The 14,992-nt window shown below is 30.6% G+C and overlaps 3 protein-coding genes across 3 annotated transcripts; 2 read left to right on the forward strand and 1 right to left on the reverse strand.

The window, feature by feature from the left end:
* Nucleotides 1-4,298: 4,298 nt before the first annotated feature.
* OCT59_021386 (uncharacterized protein) lies at nucleotides 4,299-6,470 on the forward strand (the record flags this gene model as incomplete). The annotated part of the gene is made up of 8 exons (XM_066149838.1): nucleotides 4,299-4,303; nucleotides 4,445-4,791; nucleotides 4,862-4,885; nucleotides 4,962-5,010; nucleotides 5,136-5,229; nucleotides 5,367-5,636; nucleotides 5,735-6,004; nucleotides 6,066-6,470. The coding sequence occupies 8 exons, from the start codon at nucleotides 4,299-4,301 to the stop codon at nucleotides 6,468-6,470; spliced, it is 1,464 nt and encodes a 487-aa protein (XP_065990704.1).
* Nucleotides 6,471-9,038: 2,568 nt separating this feature from the next.
* Nucleotides 9,039-9,898, reverse strand: OCT59_021387 (uncharacterized protein; the record flags this gene model as incomplete). The annotated part of the gene is made up of 2 exons (XM_066149839.1): nucleotides 9,039-9,090; nucleotides 9,153-9,898. 2 exons carry the CDS (start codon nucleotides 9,896-9,898, stop codon nucleotides 9,039-9,041), a joined length of 798 nt encoding a protein of 265 aa, XP_065990705.1.
* Nucleotides 9,899-12,183: 2,285 nt separating this feature from the next.
* Nucleotides 12,184-14,183, forward strand: OCT59_021388 (uncharacterized protein; the record flags this gene model as incomplete). The annotated part of the gene is made up of 7 exons (XM_066149840.1): nucleotides 12,184-12,197; nucleotides 12,337-12,626; nucleotides 12,694-12,765; nucleotides 12,852-13,054; nucleotides 13,132-13,401; nucleotides 13,471-13,701; nucleotides 13,809-14,183. 7 exons carry the CDS (start codon nucleotides 12,184-12,186, stop codon nucleotides 14,181-14,183), a joined length of 1,455 nt encoding a protein of 484 aa, XP_065990706.1.
* Nucleotides 14,184-14,992: the final 809 nt, after the last annotated feature.

Here is a 14,992-nt window from a genome sequence, read left to right on the forward strand (position 1 = left end):
AGTGAATTTTTTAGACAATTATAATAAATTTCCTTTCACTATAATGAATTAACCAATCAAATCTCTTAAAATCTTCACTATAGGGTTTGTTATAACAAGGGTTAACTATATATAAAAATAATTGATTTTTATTATTATTTAAAATATAATATATTAATATAATTTTATTTTACTTATAAAAATATTTAAAGAATTAATGAAATAAATTTTGGTAAGAATATATTTTAAAATGAATTTAATTTTCTTTAATCTTATTAGTTTTATATACTAAATAATATATATATATATTATATTTAGAATCATCAGAATTAGAATTAGTTCTTAATAATGAAACAGGTAAAATATACTTTTATTTTAAATAAATAAAGATTTTTTATTATATTTTTATAATAAATAATCAAAAAAACTAATTTATTAATAATAAATATATTTTTTTATAAAGAAAATAATAAAAAAACAAACCCTTTAAATAAAATAAATTCAGGTAAGATTTATATAAAAATAATTGATTTTTAAAATATAATATATTAATATAATTTTATTTACTTATAAAAATATTTAAAGAATTAAAAAAATTTGATGAAATAAATTTTGGTAAGAATATATTTTAAGAGTGAATTTATTTACCGCACCCTGCGTTACAACGCATCCTTCCTTTTTTGTAAATTGTTTATGTCGATCTTTAGTTTATACACCGCACCCCCCCTTAAAATGGCAAATGATAAACATACAAATATATATAAATTTGTAAGGCAGGGTGCGGTAAATACATTATTTCATATTTTAAAATGAATTTAATTTTCTTTAATCTTATTAGTTTTATATACTAAATAATATATATATATATATATTATATTTAGAATCATCAGAATTAAAATTAGTTCTTAATGATAAAATATCAGATAAAATAAATTCTTGTTATATATAAAACTGAAATTAGATTAATTTTAATCTTTAAATAGTCAAAAATCAAATATCAAAATAAATTTAACTTTAATTCTTAAAAGTCAAAATAATTAAATTAAATATTAAATAATTATCTATAATTATTAAATTTTTAATAATAAAATTATTTTAATAATATTTAGTATCTAGTAATTAGAATTTAATATCAACTTCACTATAAGACTATAGTAAAGATTTTTGATTGGTTAATTCGTTATAGTGAGGGAAATTTATTATAATTATTTGAAAAATTCACTATATCAAGAGTTCACTATATCAAGGTTTGACTGTAATCTATAATTCATTTGAAAATTTCAATCAAGATAAATTAAATAGTAGTAAAATTGTATAAATAGCATTAATATTAAACACTCTATTTTTACTTAAATATTAGATTTGTTATTTCTTTATTTATTACACTATAATTTACATTTATATTTACTATCTATATTAATAGAATTGAAAAATTTTTACATTCCATCCTATCTTATATAACTATATTTCATTCTATAAGATTCATATTTTATTATTCCATTCTATTTTCTATAATTCCATTTATAATCACAGGTCGAATGAAAAAAAATCGGATTTTGACCCTTTTAAAATAGTTTTGCCGATATTAGCATATACATGCCGATTTTTCGCGTATTTATGTATAGATTTGCCCATTTATGCCGATTTTTAATAAAATCCGATACATCAGTCGGAAATACCAATTTTTAATGGCCGATCTTTGTTAATATTAAATTCGGATGTTGTTATTATTATATAGTATTGTCCGCTTTTCACATCGGAGGTTTGATATACAAATCGGAATTTGCTCCTTTAAATATAGCCATGCCAATTTCAGTATAGCTTTCGATGAAATCCGATAATTCAGTCGGAAATATCAATTTTTAATGACCGATCTTTGTTAAATAAAACCGATATTAAATTCGGATGTTGTTATTATTATATAGTATTGTTCGCTTTTCATATCGCAGGTCTGATGTACAAATCGGAATTCGCTCCTTTAAATATAGCCACGCTAATTTCAGTATAGCTTTCGACGAAATCCGATAATTCAGTCGGAAATACCAATTTTTAATGACCGATCTTTGTTAAATAAAACCGATATTAAATTCGGATGTCGTTATTATTATATAGTATTGTTCGCTTTTCATATCGCAGGTCTGATGTACAAATCGGAATTCGCTCCTTTAAATATAGCCATGCCGATTACAGCATATCTTTGCCGATTTAAAGTATAATACTGTCGCGGTAATACTGCAGACTTAATAATTTTAATATATATATATATACACTAATGTACCGACTTCATAACAATGAAAATTCGGATAGAGAAGAAAAAAAGGAAGCATTGGAAAATAAGTGAATTAAACCTTCACGATATACTTAAAGATAATAAACTTAGACTTAGGTATGAAAATTAAGTTAAGCTTCTTAACTTAACAAATGGAAATATACTTATACCATATAGGAAAAAGAGAACATAATTATTTAAAAAAAAATTATTTTGATTTTTTTTTTATTATTATTATTATTATCAGGTAAGTTGGAGCGCGAACGTAATAAGTTTCTCGGATTTTTTAGAGCTTGATTTTCCGCTGAAATTAACAAAAGATATGTTAATGAAATAATATGAAATAATAGGACAAAGATATTTTTAAGTAATAAGGAAGATACTTACATCGTAATTTGCGTATTTGCCGGTGAAGAGTAGAAATTGATTCTACTTCAAGGTTCTCCAGCTCCTCAACCCTATCTTCTGCGTCCGCCCCAGTGCATTAATAGTCCTTTGCGAGCATTTTGAGTCTTGTAGTGCATTAGTAGTCCTTCGACGAGCATTTTGGAGCTCTTGTATCTTGGTTTGCGAAGCATCTAATGCTTTTTTCGTTGCTTTTAACTCCGCAAGGCATGTTCCCAGGCCTCTGTTATAACAATCGACATTCACTGAGCAATAAAAAAATACATATACAGTATATAAAAATAATGGGTGGTTAGCAAAAGCTAAGTGAATAAGTCGATAGTCCTTGGAAGCATTCTTCAGGATTGTTCCATTTAAGAACCGAGACTGCCCTGGAGGTACAAGACCTCGTCTCTTCAGGTGACCCATCTAAGAACCGGACAGCTCTGGAGTATAAAACTCCGTCTACAGGCGACTCCATTAGAGAAATACAACCATGAACCTTGCGTACGATACCCACTTTTCAAAAATTTTACGGTCGTCATACGCTTCGCTTTGAGCGTCTTAAAACGCTCCTTAGATTTTTTCTGCGAGGTTGTGGAACGGCGAGAACCCATAATGGCGTTAATAAAATATAATTGATGAAAAGACAAAAATTATTGAGCGAAAGTAAAGGGCATGGAATGATGAAAGGTAGATTTTATATAATAAAAATACGCGTCCTGAAAAACGCGAACAAGCTGATGAAAATACACGTGAATTTTAGAATAATTATTTTTAGAATAAGGAGAATAGCAACTTTAAATTAGTAATATATTATTTTGAGATTTGAGCCGATTTTTAATAACGTTATTCAAATTTATAGAAAATTCATTTTATTAAAATGTTATTTTTTTATTTAAAGGAATAACTGCCATATAATTTTTTATCTTTCTCACTTCAACATTAAATTACATGTAATAATACATTATATATTGGTATTATACTATCTCTATCCATAATTCTATATTACATGATTTTATGTCGTTATATACTTGACAATAAAATCTTATCTTGAGAATCATGAATCGGTTTATACCATTTAACTAGTGCAAGTAATTATTTAAATAGACCTGTCCCTTAAGGTCTATAGGTCCGGAATGTCTAAAAATTTGCAAATCACATGAATTTTCACTCTGGACCCACAATGGTTAGTATTTACGAGTGATAGTTTAGCCGTTTCCAAACTGATACATACGCCCAATTGCAACAATCATGATTAAAAAAAATACTTTTGTCAATTGATTGGTTACTATAAAATCGCCTTATATTGTTCGACATTCCAATTGTCGAAAACGGCAATAATCGTAGTATAATTATTTGTTAATATTTCACGTGAACAAACAAATCAATAATTATTTATATAAAACTTTCTCCATCCCTTTATCGAATTTTAGAACGATGGTTGATTGATTGTTTTGTTAAGTAAATTTCATTTTACGATTTTTAATAGTGATATATACATGATAATTAATTAAGTGATATCGATGGTATCAATTTTTAGTTTAATTTTAATAGTGATATACACATGATAATTAATTTAGTGATATCGATGATATTAATTTAATTAAGTGATATCGATGATATTAATTTTTAATTAAGAGATAACGATTATGATATTATTTTAATGATGTAAGTAATGGTTAAATAGGTGACTTTTCACCTTTCTTTTCGGTTCAATCTTGTTTCTTTACATTATTAAAATGAAAAAAAAATAAATTGACGCTTATTCCTATTTCACGTAGCGAATCACATCCTCGTTCTCCTTCTCAGGGTCCGCTCTCAGCAATATCATCAATCTCCTTCCTCTCACTCCCATCGACGTCGACGTCGACATCATTCTCGTTCTCTCCCCTCCCCTCCCTCCCTCCTCACTCGTCGACGTCGACGTCGACATCATTCTCGTTCTCGACACCATTATGATTCTCTCCTCCTCCTCTCCCTCCTCACTCGTCGACGTCGACGTCGACATCATTCTCGTTCTCGACACCATTATCATTCTCTCTCCTCCTCCTCCTCCTCTCACTCTCGTCGACGTCGACATCATTATCATTCTCGTTCTTCCAATTCTCATTCTCAACAATCCTCTCTCCCCTCTAGGGGGAGATCGTTAACAAAAAGTATTATTATTTATATTTTTATTGAAATTATATTTAATATGACCTGTACTAATTACTTGTAAAATAATAGGAAATTTGCCGGATTTATCGGAAGGTGGTTATATATATATATTATTATCAAATCAATTAAAAATATAATAAATTTATAATATTTTATTAACTTCTGATAGGTGGACAACAGCAACATCATCAAGAAGAGCAATCTTCGCAATCTTTTAGGTGAGGACCCATTCATATCATCGCTTCATCAACTTCGCGCTTCTTTGCATAACTGTTTTTCCTATTATAAAATTATTAAATCAAGAAATTCAAGAACTAAAAAGCGCGGTATCACAATTGTCTAGTCGACTGGAGGCTTTGACAGGCAGTAACTCCAGCCATTCTAGTGATAAGACGATCGCGAGTATAACAACAAGTGTTAATCGAAGTCTATCACCCGTAATAAGCAGAAATAAAGGAAAAAAACTATCACCAATGACTCCAGGCTTTAAAAAACACTTCGTGTAAGTTACACCTCTATTATAAAATATTTATCTTTTATAATCTTTAATCATATTCATTATTATTTTAAATAGGATGAAGTTGTTCAAATCATTAATAATTTAGGTTCCAGAATTTCGTTTGATGTTTCACAAACGTTTAGTGACCAGAAGAAATCAATAAACAAAAAACTTTTACCAGCGGTAAAAGCGGCAATGAATCCATCGATTGAAGTATACGATACCGAGATTGTTAATGTAATCAAACAGCTTCATAAGTCTCGCCGAGATATCTGGAAAATAACCCAGGATGGCAAATTAGATACGCACAGTAGACGTCAACATATGACTTCTCGGCGAGACCAAGTACGAAATTTAATAAAATGCAAAATTTGTCAATTATTTCTAATTGTCTATGCAATCAATTAACATTATTAATTAACTATTAATTAACTTTTTAACAGAAAATGACGCGACGTAAACGCGGTTTACAACACATGATTAACACAAAAGACAAGGTTTTAAATGACTGCAAACCTCAAGAAATTACCTGGGACGAGTACATGAAAGATTGTGAAAAAATTGTAGTGATCTCGGAACTTCATTCCGATGAGTGGTCATCGGAAGATGAAAATCTTGCCAACAATGAAAAAAATCTAGAGAAAAGACCAGAACGTTTAGATAAATCGAATTCTGTAATCAAAATACATGAAAAAAAATGGAAATCTACGAGAGTATGTAAAGTTATTTCTTTATCAATATAACATTTATAAATAATATTTTTTTTTTAATTAGATTAGGAGAATTCTAAGTAGGGCGGATGAAATCGGGGAGAGTATTGGAACTGGTCTAATCCGTATGCGTCATCGTTTAGATAATGTCATCGATAATAAAAGTAGACCGACAGAAATAATGCCAGACTGGTGGATTTCTTCCACCTGGGCGCCAGTTAGCGAAGACAGCGAAGACAGCGAAGACAGCAATGAAAGTCATAATGAAGGTGGTGATAATAATGATGACAATAATAATAATGATGACAATAATAATAATGATGACAATAATAATAATGATGACAATAATAATAATGATGACAATAATGATGAGGATGACAATAATAACAATAGTGGCAATAATAATAACAACGAATTCGATGACAACAACAACAACAACAACGATAATAACCCTTTAGTAGTTTTATAAATATAATATATGTAACAATAATATAATAATAATATAATAAAAATATGATATATCCTTTAATAAAAAAAATTAGTTATAATTTAATCAAATACAAATGTTATATAATTCAAATTCGTCATTCCGATTTACATATAAACAATTTTATATAAGATTCATTTGTTTTTTAAAACGAAATTTTTTTATTTAAAGGAATCACGGCCATATATTCTTTTATCTTTCTCGTTCCAATATTAAAATCACATTTTATAAATTTTCCTAATATATGATGTACCGGTATAATACTATCTCGACTCATATCATAAAACCCATTTGTCCATAATTCTATATTACATGATTTTATGTCATCGTCTACTTGACAAAAATATCTTGTCCTATGATCTTGGGCCGGCCTGTACCATTTAACTAGTGCTAGCGAATGAGTTAATGATGATGAATTTTTTAAATAAATAGTATGTTCAAAATAAAATTGAACTTGACCGGGGTATGTGTCTATAGTTCCATCTTCCTGCTCAAAACGAGCTAATATGTATGATGATTTCTCATGACGAGCTGCCTGAATGGAACCAAATATATCCGCCCCAATTCTTATTCTACCGTATTGTATAATTTTGGAAATTACAACAATATCGTTATTTGGACCCGTTATAGAATAAATGGGGACGAAATGTTCTTCATACAAACTATTATAAAACTCAACCAGTAAGTCCAAGACGCGGTTTGGGAGAAATGTTTCTTGGCGCGGTTTCATTAGCAACCCAGGAAAACGTTCTGTTCCATAAGCCGATTCATTTTCGATAAGTGAAAGCCTCAGAAAATTTTGATACTCATCACTTGTAAAATCGTCAAGTGCAGCCAAGCTTCCTGCAGATTTTCTAGGCTTTATAATGTCCAAAGTGGTGTTTAATATATTGCTATCGCAATTTGTGAGGTAATAGTTTAAAAAGGAACTTTCAACCATTATTTTTAATAGCTCTGGTTCAATGTTACGTTTGCTATTTTTATACGATCCTATGTTCTTAAGAAATAAATTGGTCAATCTGTATAAATTAAAAAAAAACAATACGATTTTCAAATCGGCGAAATTAATATATCATACCTAGAATTCCGTTCATTCGTTCGAAGCTAAAACACCAAAATGAGGATAAAGGTCCATAATCTAAAGCGCATTCACATATGTGAAGGCATAAATGAAGATTTGGGCTTATTTTTTTTTGTCCGTATTTTTTTTCAATTAATTTATTCATTTCGAGTAGTTTTGTAAATGCTTCGTTTAGATCACTTTTTTGTAGTTCCCGATTTGTTAAAATTTTACAGGAACGTACGAAATAAGCAAGAATTTTTCGATCGATCTCTCCCAAGAGATTCCATGTGATAGGTATTGCAAAAATTAGAACAAACGTCTTCCACATGTCCGCCGTAAAATTTGAAAAGCCGTCGCCAGTGGCTATTCTAACGGGACGGCGACCGAGGTCACTTGGAAATTTTATCAAGTCGGCTCGCTCTTGCATTATTTTGAGCTTTTCATTATTTAATATACCTTCGTCGATCCAGAGCTTCATTACAATTCACTTTGCTACCCCGAGAAAGAGGCAGTGCATGGGATCAACTACGCAAAAGCGCACAGAATTAAAATAAGGTAATTGGTATACTTCCGACCAACGAACATGATACTGTGAGACATGAGCCTTACGCGATTCTTCGGTTGCACATTTCTTCCATTCACGTGCCTTCTCCCTTATTAAATTAATATCTCTCTCAACAAACCAGTCGTCAATGTCTTCAAACCCACCAAAATTGGGTTGATTATTTACCAAGTTTGCTGATTTATAGCATCGATAACATGCGATTCGAGCTGATATAAAACCACATAATTTTCGAGTCGCAGGAACGTCACTAGCACAACCTATTATCGCGCCATGGATAAAACGACCGTTGTTATATTCGTAGGTTTTTATATGATACCCTTCCCATAACCGATTCAGCTGATTTATGATGGGGTATAAGTAATTGTTGATTTCATGTTTCTTTGGCTCTTTAGGACCGGGTATAACTGCTAGTGTGAGAATATTGTAGGGCTTGAAACGTTCGCTTCGGGGTAAGTTACAAATAACGGCATATATTACACCGACAGAATATTGGGAATTTATATAGGGTTGAAACCAATCCATGTTTAGCATTAATCCGATATGAGTTTCGGCGTATTCTTTTTTGAAGAATGGTTCTCCTTTGCCATCTTCAAAACTCATCCAAATCCTCCCATCATAAATGTCAAATAAGGCTTCAGTTTCGTTTTCCCTTTCTGCCCACTTTCGACATGTCACCTCAAAATCTTTGCGACCGAAAAATAGGGTTAGTTGGCGCCTAATGTTAACTAATGGAAATGTCATTATCGGACGGATAATTGGATTATTTCCACCATCTTTATTACTGTCTATTTTTTTGACTAGAGGGTTATTACATTTTTGTCGAAATCTTTCTATGCTATGATTCGGGTAGTTTATAAAACTACATGTTGGTACTTCGGTTGTGTTTGATATTTCATTTATGTCATACAATTTGTGACATTTATTACATGCGGCATATTTGATAATATTCGTTGATATTCCCAATATTTTTTTGGCTACGTACAGGGAGGAAGGAAAAGATGAAAATTTATTTTCATCTACCGTTAAAAGAAAAAACCTTAGAAATTTAAATAAAGAATCTATTGAAACATTAGGAAGCTTATATCTTTGTTGATATTGTAATATCCATAAGATAATCCAGGTATAATTATCATTGTTGATATTAGGAAGTTTTGGTTCACCATCGTCAAAATCTTTTGACGCAAAATTGACTTCTTCCTCATCATCATCTTCAAAATCTTCAGAGTCTCTATATTCTTCATCGCTTTCAAAATCTCCAAAATTACTGTCTTCGTCATCATCTTCAAAATCGCTAGAAACACCATCTTCGTCATCATCTTCAAACCTTTCAGAATCTCTATTTTCGTCGTCATAGTCTTCAAAATCTCTATCTTGATCATCATTCATATCTCTTCCGTTATCCGGTAATAAATTTTCAAGAACGTGATCAGATATTTTCCCTTTCTTTGTGAATTTATGTTTTGCCGATTCATGTATAGGTATCATCTCGAGTAAAGGTTCGCATTCCATTGCATTATTATCGTCAGTATATTGTCCAACATCAGAAGGCCCAGCCTCTTGATAATCATCACCAAAATTATTAGATGGATTAGCATTAGAAGGCTCAGCTTCTTGATAATTGTTACTAAAATTATTATTCGCATAAGATATATTATATTTTAACCCATGTTTAGTTTTCGTTCTTGGGTCCACTAACTTGCCATTACATTCTTTACAAAAGCAGTATACTTTAGTTCTTATTCTTGTTCTATTAGATTTGGCAACAGCTCGAGGGTTAGACATTTTTTTATCTAGAAAATTTTTTTGAAAATTTTTTTTTATATAGGAAATTTTTTTGAAAAATTTTTTTATCTAGGAAATTTTTTGAGATCCTGAATTAATATTAAAAGTTAATTTCTGATTCACAAAAAGCCGCTAGATACTTATTAAAGTGAAACAATCAGCCACATTTTTTTAATTTGTATTAATTATAATATTACAAATATTTACTCAAAATCTTTTGGGATTTTAACCAATTTATATATATATGATTGGAAAATACCACCTGACAGGCACTTTTGCGCCTCTCCCACCCCCTAAAATATAGCATAATGAATGTTATTAGCCATTTTTAGCAATAATACATGCTTTATTCATCGAATTATAAATTCTGAGATTAGCCAGAAAGATTATTTTCGCAAAAATGGGCAAACCATCGTTGAATTCTCGCAAATCCTCGCGAAATCGCAAAAAAAATAGAAGAGAGCGAATGCTAAAGGAATTAAAGGGGTAGGATAAGGAAGTTGCCGATTTGCAAGTCCAGTTGCTGGACTTTAAAAAAGTTGTGTACGATTCGGGAAAGAAATTACTTAATAAGTTGGAGAAAAGTTCCCGTGAAAACAATAATTTGGTGGAGTGGTTAAAAATATACGACGAAAAAATAAAAGACTATGAAAAAGAAATTTATGATTTAAATTTACGATTATATTTTTCGCAACAACATCAACAAACGCAGCCGCAACAACAATCGCAACAACAATCGCAACAACAATCGCAACAACAATCGCAATCACCTACATTTAGCAGCTTATCAGAATACTTCAAATTTCACAAGTCATGATTAATCAATTATATTTCATTTTTTCATTTTTTAATTTGAAAATTCCTTTATATTTTGTAAATATGATGTTTTTTTTTGGCTATTAAACCAGCTTCTTTTTCATAATATAAGATAAGATAATATTAATACCTTTAAAATCGATTTAAAATGTCATAAATTTTGTATAAATCTAATAGTAATTAATCATCATACTGCATGTAACAAGTATCTCAACGAACGATTTGTCCATCAGCGCCGAATGATCGTGATAAACTTGCATCTATCATTTTAGTAGTAATACATATGAACTATAATTTAAACAAAAAGTCAGTCTAGTATGGGGATCATCCTCCCTATCGACATGGGGAACATCTCCCTGTAGATGTTATTCATGTACGCAGGCAGAATGGAACTCAGAACTTTATTACATCAACGATGTTATTAGTGGTTAAATTTATGCGCTGTTTTTTTAATCAAGTTTCATAAAGAATGAAAAAAAAAATTTTGGCGATTTTGTATGTTATCTAGTTGAAAGATTTTATATTATTTTTTATTAAAAATTAATTGATTGAGTTATTTTTAATCAAAATATCAAAATCACGTATAAAAGTATAAAAAGTTATTCTTTTATTGCCCAATAAGTACTAATTTTCTGCCTTGGGCGCAGTTTGTTACTACACGTGACTGGATGACGCATAAGTGTCACGCGCCAGATGCATAAATCCTACAAAATCGGAGGTGCCAATCATGATATATTTGTGTATGTTTACCACGCTTTCTTCGACGATATTTATATCGCTTTTTTTCGTTCACATCACAGTTCGAAATATTTCCTCTCTCTTTTCGTTCACATCACAGTTCGAAAATATTTCTCTCTTTTCGTTCACATCACAGTTTCGAAAATATTTTCTATCGCTTTTTGCGTTCACATCACGGTTTCAAAAATATTTCCTATTGCTTTTTCGTCACGTATCGCTATTTCGTCGCGTCACAGATTTCCTACCGGAAAAACACAAAAATATTTCCTATTGCTTTTTCGTCACGTATCGCTATAAATTTCCTACCAGAAAAACACAAAAATATTTCCTATTGCTTTTTCGTCACGTATCGCTATTTCGTCGCGTCACAGATTTCCTACCGGAAAAACAAACTTCCGTAAGTAATTAATTTAATTAAGTTTAATGATATTAATTGATTATTAATATATTTAATTGATGGATAGCGATGTAGTATAAATTTATTGATATGTGATAACGAAGTTAATAATTTATTTTATGTTTATTTTGATTAGGCAATTACGCGTTAAATGATAGGATGATTCAAAATATGTATATAAAGTGCCTTTTTATCTCTTGTCCGATCTTTAATAATAAATACCATAATGAAAAGATTTAAATTTTTACAAATTTCTCGGGATGCATAGGAACCTCAATACTAGATCTCAACAAAAAGAATCAGATTCCCGTTCTCACTCACATCGTTCTCATCAATGATCCCATTCACGTTGTTCCCATCGTCGTTCTCACTCACGTCGTTCTCATCAACGATCCCATTCACGTCGTTCCCATCGTCGTTCTCACTCACGTCGTTCACATCGTCATTCTCATTCACGTCGTTCCCATTATCGTTCCCAACCTCGTAGTCGTAGTCATTCCCAATCTCGTAGTCGTAGTTATTCCCAATCTCGTAGTCGTAGTCGTAGTCGTTCCCAATCTCGTAGTCACCGATTACGACAACAACATATCTCTCCATCCCATTCTAGTTCCCCTATCCGTTCACGTCGACATCATCGATCACATAAATCACAATCTAGATCCCACAGTTCTAACCATCATCGATCCTATTATGAAGTATCTGATTCTAATGATCAATTTACCACTCTCTCATCCAAAGATTCATCACCACAAAATAGAGGGAGATCATTAACAAAAAGTAATATTATTTAAATTAGTCTTAATTACATTTCAAAACATATACCGATTTAACATAATTATTATAGGAACACTTACAAATCAATCTTCGATATTGCAAAATCAACCTTCCTCTTCAATTACTCCGGCTCTAAATAGCGGTATTATTTCCCTCACGCTCCTATTCTGACTTACATGTAAAAAAAAAATTTCAAAATGAATTATATTAAATACTGACTTATAATAGGTGGCATTGAAAACCAAGAAATTCAAGAATTAAGAAATGTAATCTTAAATCTCACACAACGCTTAAATAACCTAACCGAAAAAAATGCTAGTCATGAAGAACCTTTAGTTAATCGTCCCAATAGAAGCTTATCGCCTATTCTTATTAGAGAACAGAAACGTGAGCTGCCACTCATGTCAAGTAATTATAAGAAGACACTTCACGTAAATATACATTTTTATTAAAATTTATCTTTATTAAATTAAATATTTGATCATTTAATGACTGTTTTATTAAATAGGATGAAGTAGTCCATATTCTCAATAATCTTAATCAGTCGCTTCAATTCGACCTATCAAAGACGTACAGTGAACAAAAAAAAACAATAGAAAGAAAACTTTTGCCAGCAGTAAAATCGGCCATGAATCCTTCTATTGTAGCATATGATATAGAGATAGTAAGAATCATAAAACAATTGCATAAATCTCGCCGAGAGATTTGGAAACTGCAAAAAGAGGGTAAAATGCCGGAATATACCAAAAGACAACACATGATATCCAGAAGGGATCAGGTATAAAATTCATTATTTAATAATAAAAACATATACAATTAATTAATTTTTTAATTTACTCTTCAATAGAAGATGTCCCGGCGCAGAAGAGGATTGCAGCACATGATATCGACACGAGACAAACTTTTGACTGAATGCCAACCTCGTAACTTAAAATGGGAAGAATTTATCAAAGATTGTATAAAGGCGACTAATACTTCAGACATACACTCGGACGAATGGTCCACAGAAGACGAGGAATTAGCAAACAAAGAACGCAGTAAAAATACAAGATCAGGTCGATTAATTAACAATAATTCAGTAATAAAGATTTACGACAAGAAGTGGCGGTCGTCGGGAGTATGCGAAGTCGTGATGTTATTAATGAATATAACATTTATGCTTAATAAATTATAAATTTTTATTAGATTCAAAAAATTCTACATCGATCGGAAGAAATTGGTATTAGCATCGGATCTGGTTTAAGTCGTCCACGTTACCGCTCAGATGAAAATTTTGACAAAAAAAGCAAACCAAAGGAGAACATTCCCAGTTGGTGGATTTCGTCAAGCTGGGTTGCACAAGAATCCGACGAAGATGGTGATGAAGAGGATAATAGTGACGATGATAACAATGACGATAACAATGACGACAATAACGACAAAGATAAAAACAATGCTAGTAACGATAAAAACGACAATAACGTTAACGATGATAATAACGATAAGAATGATGACGATAAGAATGATGACGATAAGAAAACCGATAATAATGATTATATTTTTATCGATGACAGGCGATGAAAAGGATGATCCATTTCGACTAGTGGTTCCAAAAGAAATTATTAGGAGATCAACTACTAAAAAACGTTCTCTTTTAAAAAGTGAAAGAAAATAGTAAGATGATTATAGCACATAGTAATAATAAATATAGCAAGAATATAATAATAAATATATCATAAACTGCAAAATAAAAAAACGTATATTACAATGTGTTCATATAAATTAAAATCGGTCAATAATAGAAAAAAACGGGTAATGATGAATTACGAAAAAATCAAAAATAGAAAGATTCTGGCTTACTCGAAATAAAAACAGGCATAGATTATTTTAAGTATTGCTCTTACTGATCTATGAATCGGCATTTCTATTCAAATCTATTTGTGATCGAAATAAAAACAGGCATAGATTATTTTAAGTATTGTTCTTACTGATCTATGAATCGGCATTCCTTTTCAAATCTATTTGTGATCGAAATAAAAACAGGCATATGTTATTTTAAGTATTGCTCTTACCGATCTATGAATCGGCATTCCTTTTCAAAACTATTTGTGATCGAAATAAAAACAGGCATATGTTATTTTAAGTATTGTTCTTACTGATCTATATATCGGCATTTCTATTTGTGAGAATGGCATGATTATCGCAGTCCGATTTTGGATGATTACTGCATGAATCTGCATGGTAGTGTAAGTCTGTTGTGCCAATTTATAAATCGGCACTTATTTTTTGAAAAATTATTATACGAATCGGTACAATAGGCAGTCCGATTTGGGAGATTATTGAAGAATCGGCAGGTAATATAAAATGTTTGTTGTTCTGATTTAAAAATC

This window comes from Rhizophagus irregularis, chromosome 3 (assembly GCF_026210795.1).
Source record: "Rhizophagus irregularis chromosome 3, complete sequence".
NCBI classification, from domain to species: domain Eukaryota; kingdom Fungi; phylum Glomeromycota; class Glomeromycetes; order Glomerales; family Glomeraceae; genus Rhizophagus; species Rhizophagus irregularis.